The following is a 14607-nucleotide window of genomic DNA, read 5'->3' as shown; positions in this document are numbered from 1 at the left end:
ATTATCAGTACCAGCCTAAGTCCCCTCTAAGCTGCATAGCCATCAGACTATCATGGCAGCAGGCTATCAAGAGCCACGCAGACAAGGAGAGGCTCCCCTCCCCTGGCCCAGCCCAGCCGGAGCTGTTGCAGCCAGGGAGAGGCACCCCTCCCTTGGCCCGACACAGCCCAGCCCTGCCGAGAGGCGCCCCTTCTCCGAGCTTCTGTGGCGAGAGAGAGCTGGAGGGAATCCTCTCTCCCCACTGCAGCCCTGGGGCAGCCTGCACCCCGAACCCCTCATCCCGAACCCCACCCCAGAGCCCTCATCCCCCCACACTCTAACCCTCTTCCCCAGCCCTGGTCCCACTTCAGTGCCATCACCCCCAGCCAGAGCCCTCACCCCCCTGTATCTCAACCCTCTGCCCCAGCCTTGAGCCCCCTCCCACACCCCAACCCCCTCATCACCTCCATATTGGTGCACAAACAAAATTCATTCTGCAAATGGATGTAAAAAATTAGAGGGAACACTGGTACCAGCAGATACGAAATATGGTCTCTGGATACTGATAACTGTCTAGGAGAGAGATGCAGGAGTTCTCTGGGACCAGGGTGAAGGGAGACAGGCAGACCAGAAGGCGTTATGGGGGAGTGTGTTGGGGGTGTCTTGGTATTGTGACCAGGTTTGCAGAAAGGATAAGGTATCATACCAGGTCTCGGGTGAGCAAGTGACAGGAAGCAAAGGTGAAAGTAGAACTGTGAAGTCCAGCTGAAAGTCAGAGCCATGCAAAGAGTAGGGTGAATGTGTAACAGGAGAAGATGTTCAGGGAGACTGGAAATAAAGTATACTGTATGACTTAAACATGGTGGTACATTTCTAACACACATACACATTGTGAATGAAAATGCTTTTTACTCTATTATTCCTTCTTGCCCTTTTACTTTGTAATATTTGACATCATTCAATAAAAGAGAAAAACAAAAGCATTTTAAGTTTTCATTTGAAATATCCCCACCCTTCACACAAGATACATTTTTAGGGCTCTTCGTTTTCAGGGTCTTTTTTATTTAATTTTTCCTGGGAATTTATCAGTGTTTATTACCACAACAACAAAAACAGGTGAAAATTAGTGCAAAAAACTATTAATTTTTCTGGCTAAATATCAGGGTTTATTTTGGTGAACAGAAAGACAGGAGAAAAAAGTATTCAGTAGATTAATGTTTTGAATTCCGTTCATCACTGTGGTTTGCTGCAGAACTAAAACAGAACTCAAAACATAATGCAACCTCTGAGTTTAAGAAAACAAAAGAGCTCTAATCCCCAAATAAAAAACTTTTCATTTGAATAAACAGCTTACTGTTGTAGACTTAGAACTATTAGCCTTTAAATATTTACATTTAATAATTGGACCACACCATTTGCAGCGCATACACTCAACTTCATCCTTTTCTCCTGTTTATGCTTTTTTAAAACTTTAAAATACTTCCTCATGTTCTGAAACGTATTCTGATAAAGATTTTCATTTTCTTCCCATTTTAGTGTGTCAAATCTTTAAACCATTATCTGCTAACAGCTTGAAATGTGTACGTGGTGGGTGTGAGATTCATCAGTACGTTCAGATGCACACGTACTTCAGTGCTTTCATGCAGGCCTGTTTGTTTATTGCGTGTATCTTCTAGACCAATACATAGCCTGACTTCAACAAGCAGCTTTGCATATACACAGACTAATGTATTATTGTCAAATATGTATGCCATGTATTGTATTTTCCTAATAAAACAAGTTATTTTTTATATATTTGAATGATACCAAAGTAGAGTGAAAATCAGAAAAAACAGAATAATATTTTTGTAAAACCTGGGACTTTTTTGGCAAAAAAAGGTTGAAACTGAAAACGAAGAGGCTCATACATTTTATACTGTCATTAACACTACTTGATATGCATTATTATATTGTACCATTGTCTTGTATGGTTCAAAGTAATGCATCTGAGGTATGCAAGTTTGGCTCAATACACTTTCTGCCCTAACTTATAGCAGCAAGAGTGCAACAAAAGAATCTGTGGAATCCTCTCAATCAGAAGGAAACAGATTTGGGAGGGTGTTATTTCACTCTTTTCCACCTTGTTAAAAATAAACCTTTTTAAGTCTTTCCAAATTACTGTATGTCATATTCTCGGCCCACAAACAGTAATTTAGATCTGAGGAAAGGCGGAAGAGAGATTTTCAAAGAATAAAGCTCAGGTTTGATACTTTCTTCTCCTTCTTCTGCTACTAAATAAAAATAAAGTTTTGGTTCTTAGAGTAGCTCACACTCTACCTGTGCATGTTAAAGTGCTTTTTACCCAAACACCTTCCTCTGTGCAAACTGAAATATTGTTTCCACCAGCATATTCAAATCCCCTCTGACATGAATACTGCACCACACTTCCAAGACTCGAACTGGAATTCCATACTAGCTCAGCATGTTGTATTGGTGGAGGAATGCCACAGTCTACTTCTGCAATGAAAAACAACAGGAAGTTAACATGTTTATATTCCCTGGGAAAGAAGCCATTTTCAAATAAGTTACTCTACACTAACTTGTGACAAATTTACATTTAATTAAGGGTGATGCTCTTTTAAAAAAGGAGACGTAAGGTCCAAGCGCAATTGTGTGCCTACATTTGCAAAGGCAGCATGACATAATACACATGCAAATGGCTGATTTGTCATCTGCCCTCTGCAAGTGGAATTGTGCATGTATATAGAAGTACAAGAATGGAATGACTATACCCAGTGAAAAAGTAGACAGGCCAAAGGATCACACCTTCACAGTCAATATAAAGCCAGCTATCGGCAGAAGTTTCTTGCTCTGGCCTAATCCCGAGAGATGCTTAGCACCAATGACTCCGAATAATGTCAATTATTCTAACAGAGATTTTGTATTTAATTACATCTCTCATTCAATTTAAAATTTTTGGTACCAGGGATTTCAGCAGACTGACAATGCAAATTAAGGGAGCTTCACTGCAATTGCAACAAGAAAAATGGGCGAACACGGTTATTTATCTAAGAGCATAGTCTCAAAGGGTATTTCTAAACCACCCTCTCAGTTCTAATTAGGTTATTCATTCCATGAAGTCCACTTCCCCTTAAGGCAGTTGAAAATGGAAAGAAATAATAGAAATTTTGAAGCTGTGCATGGATTTTTCCTCATTTTAATGGGAATTATTAATTACATGGAACCTTAAGATCATATTCATCTGAAAGGCATCATTACTGAAGCAGACATTTCATTTTCTCTGAAAGTCATCAGTAACCTCAAAGGAATGTTAAAATATGTTAGTGAAATATTTTTAAGCTTTGCATTGCCCTTTTTCCCCCTAGCTCAGCCAAAGCTATCAGAGCTGTTCCTTTAAAATTTCTCCATTATTCAAATTATCCTTGTGCATTCCAGAGAAAGGCTTTTTTATTTTAAACTCTCTGGAACAACTACTTGGGCTAAATTCTGCACTTGTGCCTCCCATCTTGCCTCAGAGTGGACTACAGATTCAAGCCCCTTTGTTTTGGATGAACATAGTTAACATCTTGATCCTGCAAACATGTATACACCTCGTTAACTTTACACACTGTGAGTAGTCGTATTTGTGACGTTGCACTCCACATGATTTTATGAAAATATGCTAATGAGCGTGAATATCAGGTAACTGGAATATGCTTCATGCAAAAGGTCTTTTATAAGGTATCATTACAAAGCTTATAATCTACTGAGTGTCGTCATCTTATTTGTATAGATTCATGGATTCTAGGGTCAGAAGGGACCAATGTGATCATCTAGTCCGACCCCCTGCACAAAGCAGGCCACAGAACCCTACCATTCACTTCTATAACAAACCCCTAACCTATGCCTGAATTACTGAAGTCTTCAAATTGTGGTCTGAAGACCTCAAGCTGCAGAGAATCCACCAGCAAGTGTATGCTTCTTGTATCTGGAACTAGAAATATGAAATATAACTCTAAGGGCCTATTGTAATTATGCAAAGTGTGGGCCATTAATGGTGTTTGGAATCTTGTTGGCTCCCATTAACCAGAACAATTGACTGTAGATGGCTCTGTTTACTTGCAAGCCTTTCTGTGAGTCAGGCCGGGAAGAATGAAGGCTTGTGGTCTCACAGGACATGTGACCATGTCACATGATACTGGAATCCATCTTAAACCTGGTGCTTCTCCATTTAGGAGGAGGGGTAGGGACCCAGAGAGAGAAAAGATTCCCGCCTTGTGCCAAAGCTATAAAAGGGGGTGGAACAGAACAAAGGGGGCTGCAGCCATGAGAAATCCCCTAGCTACCACCTGAGCTGGAACAAGGGCTGTACCAGGGGAAAGGATTGGGCCTAGACTAGGAAGGAGTCCAGTCTGTAAAAGAACTTTATTGGAACATCTCTGAGGGTGATATATTACCTGTAATCAGTTTCTTAACATATTAGGCTTAGACTTGCATGTTTTTGTTTTATTTTGCATGGTAATTTATTCTGTTCTGTGTGTTATTACTTAGAACCACTTAAATCCTACTTTTTATATTTAATAAAATCACTTTTTACTTATTAATTAACCCAAAGAAAGTAATGAATACCCAGGGGAGCAAACAGCTGTGCATCTCTCTCTATCAGTATTATAGAGGTCGAGCCATTTATGAGTTTACCCTGTATAAGCTTTATACAGAATAAAACGGATTTGGACCCTATTGGGAAATAGGTGTCTGGATGCGAGAGCTGGGAGCATTTTCTAAGCCGTTTTGTGTTAAGTCTGCAGCTTGTGGGGGACATGGTTCATAGCTGGGTCTGTGTTTGCAGCAGGCTAGTGTGTCTGGCTCAACAAAACAGGGTACTCAAGTCCCAAGCTGCAAGAGAAAACTGGTTCAGAGGTAGTCTCAGCACCATTAGGTGACAGTCCCAAGGGGGTCTTTGTGACCCAACGCATCACAGTATTGACTTCAATGCAACTACCCAAAGTGTGTAAAATTAAGCAAGTATGTACATCTCTGCAGGATGGAGGCCTATGAAGCTGTAGCAGTCCCAGGTACATTTCCAGTCTTTAGGGAAAACATGCTGACATTATAAGGTAGACGAACATCATCTGCAACAGACAGCAAATAATGATGTACAATCTGAGAGAGGATTTGTGACACCTCTACCCCGATGGCACAAACGAGTGCAATGTTCAATAAAAAACTGAAGTCTAAAACATCTGTTAATCTTGCACTATATTACTACAAAGGCAGTATCTAAATCTAGATGACAACGTTGATTATAAGCATCTCTTTTTGAGGCTAATTCTTTGATAGAGAAAATCCCTTCAGGCTGAAACTTGGCACAAAGGGTCTAGAAGTCTGTTGTGGCTTTTAGTTACTAGTGTACAAAACAGGTTGTGATTCTACTGCCCTTACTCCTCTGGGGGTAAAGGTGGCAGGATCAGGCCCATACAAAAGGTTTCTTTCTGATCTTCTATATGCTAAAAAAAAAAAAAATACCTTGGCTTTTAAAATAAATTTTTGCAGATCATAAATTCACTATGCAGACTTGGTAGTTATGCCAATTTCTTTTTAGAATGAAAAATGAAACAAAGATGAAGGTAAAGAAAGAATGTGGCCATAACATCTTGCTGCAAGTTAGTCTGGTGCTTACATTTTTTAGAACTGCCATGTGTGCATCAGTAAGCCTGACACCTCAACATGTTGTGGATTAATCTCTACAAAGTAAACAAAAACAGGGGGTTTTTTTGGCTTTCCACCTATCCTAGTTTCAGGACACAACTTTTACTCCTGAGGGCATTCTGTGACAAAAAAATTAAAATTCTGCACACAATATTTGAAAATTCTGCAAAATTCTGCACATTTTATTTGTCAAATAAATGTGGAGGCTCCAGCATGGCACTGGGGAGCACAGGCCACTGGTTGCACAGAGGTGGGAGATCACCGGGCACAGAGTCAGCAGTAAGGCTGCACCCAACCCTGACACAGCACAATGACCATGCCTGCCCCCAAAACACCCCAGAGCCCTGCCCCTCCATACTGGGCGCACCAGGTAGCAGGCAGGCTCAGCAAGGAAGGATCCAGGTGTGGAGGGGATCCAGGTGTGGGCTGAGAGGGTTCTGTGTGGGGGAATCTAGGTGTGGGCAGCTGTTTGGGGGATCCGGATGCACAGGCACTTGCTGGGGGGTGGGACTGGGTGCAATGGTAATGGGATTCTACAAGAGGGTCCTGGTGAAGGTGGCTGGGGTTCAGCGGGGAGGGTGGTCTGAGTATGAGGGGGAGAGGGCTCAGGTGGGGGGTTCAGATGCTGGGAGAGTGGGACTCAGTGGGGTAGGGATCTAGGTGGCTCGTTGGGGTGGCCCAGATGCATGGGCAGTGGGGCTCATCGGAGGAGGGTGGGTTTGAGTGTGTGTGTGAGGGGGAGGTGAGGCTCAGCAGGAGATTCTGGGTATGAAGGGGTCTGGATGCATGAAGGCTGGGTGGACAGGGGAGCAGCTCCCTGTACAGAGATCCTTCCCACTGCAGCTGAGGAGCGATCGGAGCAGGAATCGGGGGCAGGGCCGTCCTTAGGATTTATGGGGCCCTACGCAGTATTATTAAACTGGTGCCCCTATGCCGGATGGCAGCCCAAGCTCACAGCCTGGTGGGGGAGGGGGAGGAGGGACTTGACAGCAAGGATGAGATGCCCGGCCTGCCTCATGGTGGCGGAGAGTCACAGTTCCCCGCAGAGACTTCCATGCCCTCTCCCTCATGCAGAATGGACATGAAGAAAGTACCTAATTAAAAGCACTAAAATTTGGGAATAAAAAATGTCAGTCACAGGTTTTTTGATATGCCGTGAAGTTTGTCAGAGATTTATTTGCAAAAACTTCATAGTAAGGGTGAGTCAGCTGTCCTGCTGAATACAACATTACATATAATGGAATACATGATGCAGCTCTTCTCTGTTTTACATTATCTTAATCAGTATTTCTAAACTGAATTTATATTTTAAATGTACTCAAATCATAAGCCAGCGTTCCAGATTACTACATATTTAACTCACTGAAACAAAGACATTCTTTTAAATTAATCAGAGAGGTTTAGTGTGTTCATAACAATGTTTATTGCTTTTAGAAAAAGGGAACAGTAATTTACTTTGTGTGATCTCCATAACAAGAGACATGGTTATGAAATTTCACCAACTTTAAAAAATTATGTTTCCAAAGATTTTAGGTATAACAAGGATTTTGTCTTACTAAGGTACTGATTTTGCTGGAGGGTTCTTTTAAAACTAGTTCGTCGGATAGTCAGAAGTAAAGAAAGGGAAACTCTTTGTCCAGCTATCTGGAAGGGAAGGACTGTTGTCCCTTTAAGGGCTCTCTTCAGTGGGGAATGGGGGGAGAGGTGGTGAAGGGATGGACAGAAAGGACACAGGAAGACTTGGAAGCACTTTTTTTTTTAACTATAGTAATTAAAATGTGTATTTTAGATAAGGGAGGTCTTTTGAAGGATTTATTTAAAAAATGTATGTCTGAAGTTCCACACATTTAAGGCTAAAGATGATTGTGCATCTAAAACTCTATGCAAGCATTTTTTAGAAATGTGATTTTATAATCTTCACCAGCTCACTAATGAAATATTTTTAAAGCAAATTTTAAACTAAGGTCCTGTAGACTGACATGTTCTGTGTAAATATTACATTAATGCACAACTGTTTTTGTCAGTAAAGTCAGAAACTGACAGTATAAAAATGTATTTGGGCATGAGCTTTCGTGGACATCTGATGAAATGGGTTCTAGTCCACAAAAGCTTATGCCCAAATAATCTGTTAGTCTTTGAGGTGACACAAGGACTCATCCTTCTTTTTGCTGATACAGACTAACAGGACTACCACTCTGAAACCTGTCAGTATATACCTTGGGGTTGGCAAATGCCTGTTAAATGGCTTTATTACCCCTTGAATGTCTCTTTAACAGTTTCAATGTTGTGCTAATAGGTCTGGCAGGCTGGAGGTTTTTTCACTTTTAACTACTAGATTCCCTCCCAAGGAAGACTCACCAGGCTAGAGCAGCCATCTGTGGGAGCCTGCAGGAAGGGTCGGAACAGGGATAGGAAAACAAGAGGGTGGACACTAAGACCCAGTCGTGCCCCAAATTTTCAGGTGCCCTACGCAGCTGCCTATGTTGCCTATGCCTACGGACGGCCCTGATCGCGGGTGAGGAGGAGGGGGAGAGAGGGAGTTTGCAGAACTTCCTGCAGCCGGAGGAGAAATCCGAGGGTGGGTCTGACCCAGCCCCAGATGTCGTGAAGGGGAAGAGGAAGTCCTGTCATCCCCAACCCAGCCCGGACTACCAGCTGAGCCCAGCGCAAGGTAGGAGCTACAAACTAGGTCTTCCCCAGTCCCGCCTCCCACCCCACAGTGATTTACTTCTCTGCCGGTTGCCCTGGGCACCTGAAACATACTGCTGGGGAGAGTCGCATGACCTCTCTTGTGGCTTCCCCGTCAGAAAGTCATTTTTCTGCAGGGAAGCGAAGAAATATGCGGGGAACATAAATTCTGCACATGCGCAGTGCTGCAGAATTCCCCCAAGAGTAAAGTTTGAAGCTGAATTTAAAACACATCTACAATTAAAAGCAGAGGATTTCATTACACTCTTACCTCTACATATTAGATCTGGAATTTCCCAGGATCCATTATAAGTACAACGTGACATATTCCTTCGATTTATGCTGTGGAATCCCTTTTTACATTGATAGTGCACTGCACTCCCTAGCTGGGAAATGTTGTTCCAAATCATGTCTGTGTTGGGGATTGAAGGAGGTCTGCCACAGTCTGTTACTGAAAAAAAAAAAAAACAATTTTCATGAAAAAATGTTTACTAGTCAGTGTTAAGAAATTAGTTAACGTTGTCACTGAAAGTGAAGCATTAAGAGCATGTGAAATGTAAATCCACTAGGAAAGACAAAACCTAACTGTAAAAATGACATTATGGGATTCTTCTCAAGGACTCCTTTAAATCAAAAAACATATTTTTACTTCTAAGCAACTAACTGTCAGCCTTGCACATTCAGCTTTGGATCTGAAAGTCAACATGGGTTCTCTGCTTCTGGTTCATCACCACAAACAGTACAGATTCTGCACGTCGCCTTCTTCCTTTGCAACAGAACCCTGCAATTGAAACCTCATGAACAAGTCTGTTGATATGTGAGCCAAAAAAGAACCCAGTTCCTCGTCCCACAGCTGTTCTGGTTCTAGAGTCATACCCAGAGCAAAAAGTAGTAAAACAAAAATTTATTTTTATTGTTAATGTCAGCAGATACAGACGGGGATATTCAGGAGAAAGATCTGTTTAGGAATAAAATTCAATTATTAGTAGAGTTGGAAGGATTAGATTTGTACTGGTAAATATCAGTAAACATCAGTTTCACTGTACACACACAACCAAAGAAAAATATTTCCATCAATAATAACTGAAATTCAAAGATAGACAAAGTAAGAAAAATGCCACTTGAGAACTTCTTAAGAGTTAAAATCCTGGCATTCAGACTTTTGAATTAGATTTGTTACAAATAGACTAGAGCAGTGACTCTCAGCCTTTCCAGACTACTGTACCCTTTTCAGGAGTCTGAGTTGTCTTGTGTACCGCAAGTTTCACCTCACTTAAAAACTACTTGCTTATAAAATCAGATATAGAAATACAAAAGTGTTCACAGCACACTATTACTGAAAAATTGCTGACCTTCTCATTTTTATCATATAATTATAAAATAAATCAACTGGAATGTAAATATTGTACTTACATTTCAGTGTACAGTATATAGATCATTATAAACAAGTCATTGTCTATATAAAATTTTAGTTTGTACTAACTTTGCTAGTGCTTTTTATTTAGCCTGTTGTAAAACTAGGCAATTATCTAGATGAGTTGATATACCCTTGGAAGACCTCTGCATACCCCCAGGGGTACATGTAGCCTTGACTGGACTGAAGAACAAATAGTAAGAAGAGGTATGATTTGTTGATTTAAGGATATTTACTTTGCATATTTTGACATATGATATTAATAATGTACAATTTAACAGTGTACAAATCTTTAACTTTTTGAATCTCAACATCTGTCATTAAATAATCGTCTGGCCCTCCCATAATTTCCCACAATCATGAACATTTAAATCAATTAAAAACTAAAAAACCCTCAAAACACTTAAAAATCAGCATTGACATTATCTGTCAATATTAACTGAAGTCTGCCAAGTCTAAGTTTTAGTCACTTTTCAGAATAAAATGAAACTTTAAGAAACTCTTGTTTGAATTTCATATGAAGGGTCTTTAAATCTGAGGGAAAAGAATATAAACCTGCACTGAAACATATTTACCTTCACATACACCAGTGATATTTTCCCACTTCTGAATTATTGTGCATTGTGAAAAATTCTTCTCTCCATTAAAATGAAACCCTTCACTACATTTATAGTACACCATGCTTCCTAGAGTTGTGGAGTTGTCCCAAATCATTTCTGCTTGTGGAATCCACAAAGGTCTGCCACAGTCTATTTCTGGGGGGAAAAAAGAAAGAAGTAAAATTGACAATGAAAACAAGCGAAGACACGTCACAGGGTTTGATGAACAGATACTAAAAGTTATCATTATTATTAGGGCTATCAATTAATCACAGTTAACTCACGTGATTAAGTCAAAAAATGTTTCGCAATTAATCACACTGTTAAACAATAGAATATCAGTTGAAACTTATTAAATATTTTTGGATTTTTTTTACATTTTCAAAAGTATTGATTTCTTTTATAACACAGAATACAAAGTGTACAGTGCTCACTTTATATTATTTTTATTACAAATATTTGCACTGTAAAAATGATAAACAAAAGAAATAGTATTTTTCAATTCACCTTATATAAGTACTGTAGTGCAATCTCTTTATCATGAAAGTGCAACTTACAAATGTAGATTTTTTTGGTTACATAACTGCACTCAAAACCAAAGCAATGTAAAACTTTAGAGCCTACAAGTCCACTCAGTCCTACTTCTTGTTCAGTCAATCACTAAGACAAAGAAGTTTGTTCACATTTATGGGAGATACTGCTGCCTGCTTCTTACTTACAATGTCACTGAAAGTGAGAACAGGCATTCGCATGGCACTTTTGTAGCTGGCGTTGCAAGGTATTTACATACCAGATATGCTAAACATTCGTATGCCCTTTCATGCTTCGGCGACCATTCCAGATGACATGCTTCCATGCTGATGACGCTCGTTAAAAAAAGAATGTGTTAATTAAATTTGTGACTGAACTCCTTGGGGAAGAATTGTACGTCTCCTGTTCTGTTTTACCTGCATTTCATGTTATAGCAGTCTCAGATGATAACCCAGGACATGTTTGTTTTAAGAACACTTTCACAGCTATAGGTGCCGACTCTGTGGGTGCTCTGGGGTTGGAGCACCAACGAGGAAAAATTTGTGGGTGCTCTGCACCCATCGTCAGCCAAGCTCCCCTCACCCCCCTCCCGCCCCACCTCCGCTTCCTCCTCCCCTGAGCATGTCGCATCCCCACTCCTCCACCTACCTCCCAGGATTTCCCGCCCAGCCCCCGCCAAATAGCTGCTTAGCAGTGTTAGCACGCTCCAGGAGGAAAGGGGAGGAGCGGGAACGTTACGCGCTCAGGGGAAGAGGTAGGGAAGACACAGGGCTGAAGCGGAGATTTGGGGAAGGAGGTGGAATGAGGGCGGAGAAGTGGTGGGAAGAGGCAGAACAGGGGCAGGGCCTCATGGGAGAGGTGGAGTGGGGGCGGGACCAGGGGCGGGGGGGGGTCGAGCACCCACTGGAAAGAGGGGAAGTCAGCGCCTGTGTTCCCAGCAGATTTGACAAAACACAAAGAAGGAAGCAATGTGAGATTTCTAAAAATAGCTACAGCACTTGACCCAAGGTTTAAGAATCTGAAGTGTCATCTAAAATCCGACAGGGACGAGGTGTGGAGCATGCTTTCAGAAGTCTTAAAAGAGCAACACTCCGATGCAGACACTACAGAACTCAAACCAACAAAAAAGAATATCAACCTTCTGTTGGTGTCTTTTGACTCAGATTATGAAAATAAACATGCATCGGTCTGTGCTGCTTTGGATCGTTATCAAGCAGAACCCGTCATTGGCATGAACACGTCCTCTGGAATGGTGGTTGAAGCATGAAGGGACATATGAATCTTTAGCGCATCTGACACGTAAATATCTTGTGACAGTGGCTACAACAGTGCAATGCGAACACTTGTTCTCAGTTTCAGGTGACATTGTAAGCAAGAAGCAGGCAGCATTATCTCCTTCAAATTGTAACCAAACTTCTTTGAGTGACTGGCTAAACAAGAAGTAGGAATGAGTGGATGTGTAGGCTCCAAAGTTTTACATTGTTTTATTTTGAATGCAGTTATTTTTAGTACATAATTCTACATTTATAAATTCAACTTTCATGATAAAGATACTGCACTACAGTACTTGTATGAGGTGAACTGAAAAATACTATTTCTTTTGTTTTTTACAGTGCAAATGTTTGTAATAAAAATATAAAATGAGCATTGTACACTTTGTATTCTGAGCTGTAATTGAAATCAATACATTTGAAAATGTAGAAAACATCCAAAAAAATTAAATAAGTAGTATTCTATTATTGTTTAACAGCACAGTCAATCACGATTAATATTTTTAATAACTTGACAGCCCTAATTATCATTATTTATTTGTATTACCATAGCGCTTAAGAGCCCCAGGACCTCTCTGTGCTTGGTGTTGTACAGATAAGGACAAACAACAGCATCAGCATTTGGGATGCAGGAATTTAGTTTGTATTGTTCCGAGAACACTGGGCCCTACTCATCAATTAGGGCTCCTAGGTGCTATTGCAATACACATAATAAGTAGCAATACAGTATTCCACAATGGACTAGAAATGACAGGACATAGGTGTTGTAATGATGCTCATTTAGTAAAACAACACCTTGTTAAAGAGAGAGAGAGCTGATGACTATATTCCTGTATAATGTTTCTCTAAAGAAAAGCTCACTGTTGTAATGATTACTGTTTTGTTTCTGATATTTACCTGGCCAAAGATTTGTAAACCTGTTGATACCTCCTAAATAAATAGACAGTAAAGAACAAAAAAACACTATACCATGATGGAATAACAGGGGAAGGTAAGAAGCACAGAATAATCCATTAACGAGTAAGGATCTCCAAGTAACATTTAACAGTTGGATCTATCACTAATGTCTTCCAATAAGATTCCCAGGGTATGGCTACACTTGAAATTTCAAAGCGCTGCCACGGCAGCGCTTTGAAGTGTGAGTGTAGTCAGAGCAGCGCTGCACGTAAACCACATCCCTTACGGGTGTAGCTTGCAGCACTCAGGGGGTGTTTTTTCACACCCCTGAGTGCGAAAGTTGCAGCGCTGTAAAGTGCCAGTGTAGCCATGGCCTCAGGTGTCCCACAAAGTATCCATTCCTTTAGATATTTCTATTGTCAGCAACAGCATAGAGATTCTCTGCCTGGCTCTGCCCCAGCCCCAGTGTGGATTAGAGAAACCCAGGGGCTAATCTACAAAAGCTAGTAATGATGCTCAGAGTGTTTGTTCCTTCCATGCCCCCTGCACCAGAGACTGTCATTGGTGCCCGAGCCAGCTATGACAGCTCCACATTAGGGGAACCTTTAGCTAAGGAGATGTGGGTAGTTTCTGCTCCCTTTGTACCACCTGAACAGCACAAAGACAGTGGGGACAAGACTGAGAATCTAGTCCTTGGGATATACAATTACTTTTATTCCAGATTGAGGAGAGATTTTCCATCCCAGTAGACATGCTGTTTTGATGATCCCAACATCTGAAAAATTATAAAAGCATCGAGAGGTTTGCTTTCCACTGCAAGCACATTTTATTCAAGCTTTAAAAAGAAAGAATTGCTTTAGACCAGGACAAGAAAAAGTCATAGAAAATTTCCTCCATGGGTTATTCAAGTCTCTGTGGAGATCATTAGAAAATAAATGTGGTAATAACTTGAAATTGGTTCACTTACTCAGCAATTTTGTGGTGCTTCATAATAAAATTATGGAATTAAAATAATAAGAGAGAAAAGATCAAGTGAATGGAAGAATATAATTTGAAGCTATAGTACGATGTGAAATCCAGAGTGAATCCAACACTACTATGCAGGATTATCCTTTACTTTGTTAAAAAATGAACAATGGGATGCTATATTAAGAATTAAATGATATTATTCCTCAGGCTCACATATGGAGGCAAGGAAAAAAATTAAATTATTCGTTGAAAAATAGGTTTAAAGTAAAAATTAGATAAAGTTTACAGAAATCATGACCAAAACAACTTACAGTATAAAACCTTTAAGTGAAACTTAAAAAAAAAAAATGTAGCAATGGAAAACAATCCCACTATGATAGTTATCTTTCTGTCTCTACCTTGGTAAGCATGTATATGCTGTGAAACAGTAGAATAAGCTTCTCTTCCAGAACTACTGAATTATAAGCAAAATGTTCAATCTCAGAGCCTTCAGTTTGAGACGACATTATTAAAGCAGAGTGATAGTCTTTAAAAAAAAGTCAGTGTCACCTGAGGTTTTGGACAGGAGGAA

The 14607-nt window shown here is 40.4% G+C and overlaps 1 protein-coding gene across 9 annotated transcripts in view; it reads right to left on the bottom strand.

Annotated features, from left to right (window-relative positions):
• The window catches only part of SUSD1 (sushi domain containing 1), a 135585-nt gene that overhangs the window by 101320 nt on the left and 19658 nt on the right, over positions 1 to 14607 (bottom strand). For all 9 annotated transcript variants that reach the window (XR_004001066.1, XR_004001067.1, XR_004001063.1 and 6 more), the window contains exons 7-9: positions 10345 to 10524; positions 8627 to 8806; positions 2296 to 2475 (exon numbers count right to left, since the gene is read on the bottom strand). Coding sequence is in view for 3 of the 9 variants with exons in the window: in XM_030567916.1 (XP_030423776.1) it covers positions 2296 to 2475; positions 8627 to 8806; positions 10345 to 10524 (540 nt within the window). In the remaining 6 variants the exon portion in view is untranslated. The remainder of the gene's footprint in view (positions 1 to 2295; positions 2476 to 8626; positions 8807 to 10344; positions 10525 to 14607) is intronic.

Source organism: Gopherus evgoodei, chromosome 6 (genome assembly GCF_007399415.2).
Source record: "Gopherus evgoodei ecotype Sinaloan lineage chromosome 6, rGopEvg1_v1.p, whole genome shotgun sequence".
Taxonomy (NCBI): Eukaryota; Metazoa; Chordata; order Testudines; family Testudinidae; genus Gopherus; species Gopherus evgoodei.
This window is presented reverse-complemented; position numbering and strand designations above follow the sequence as displayed.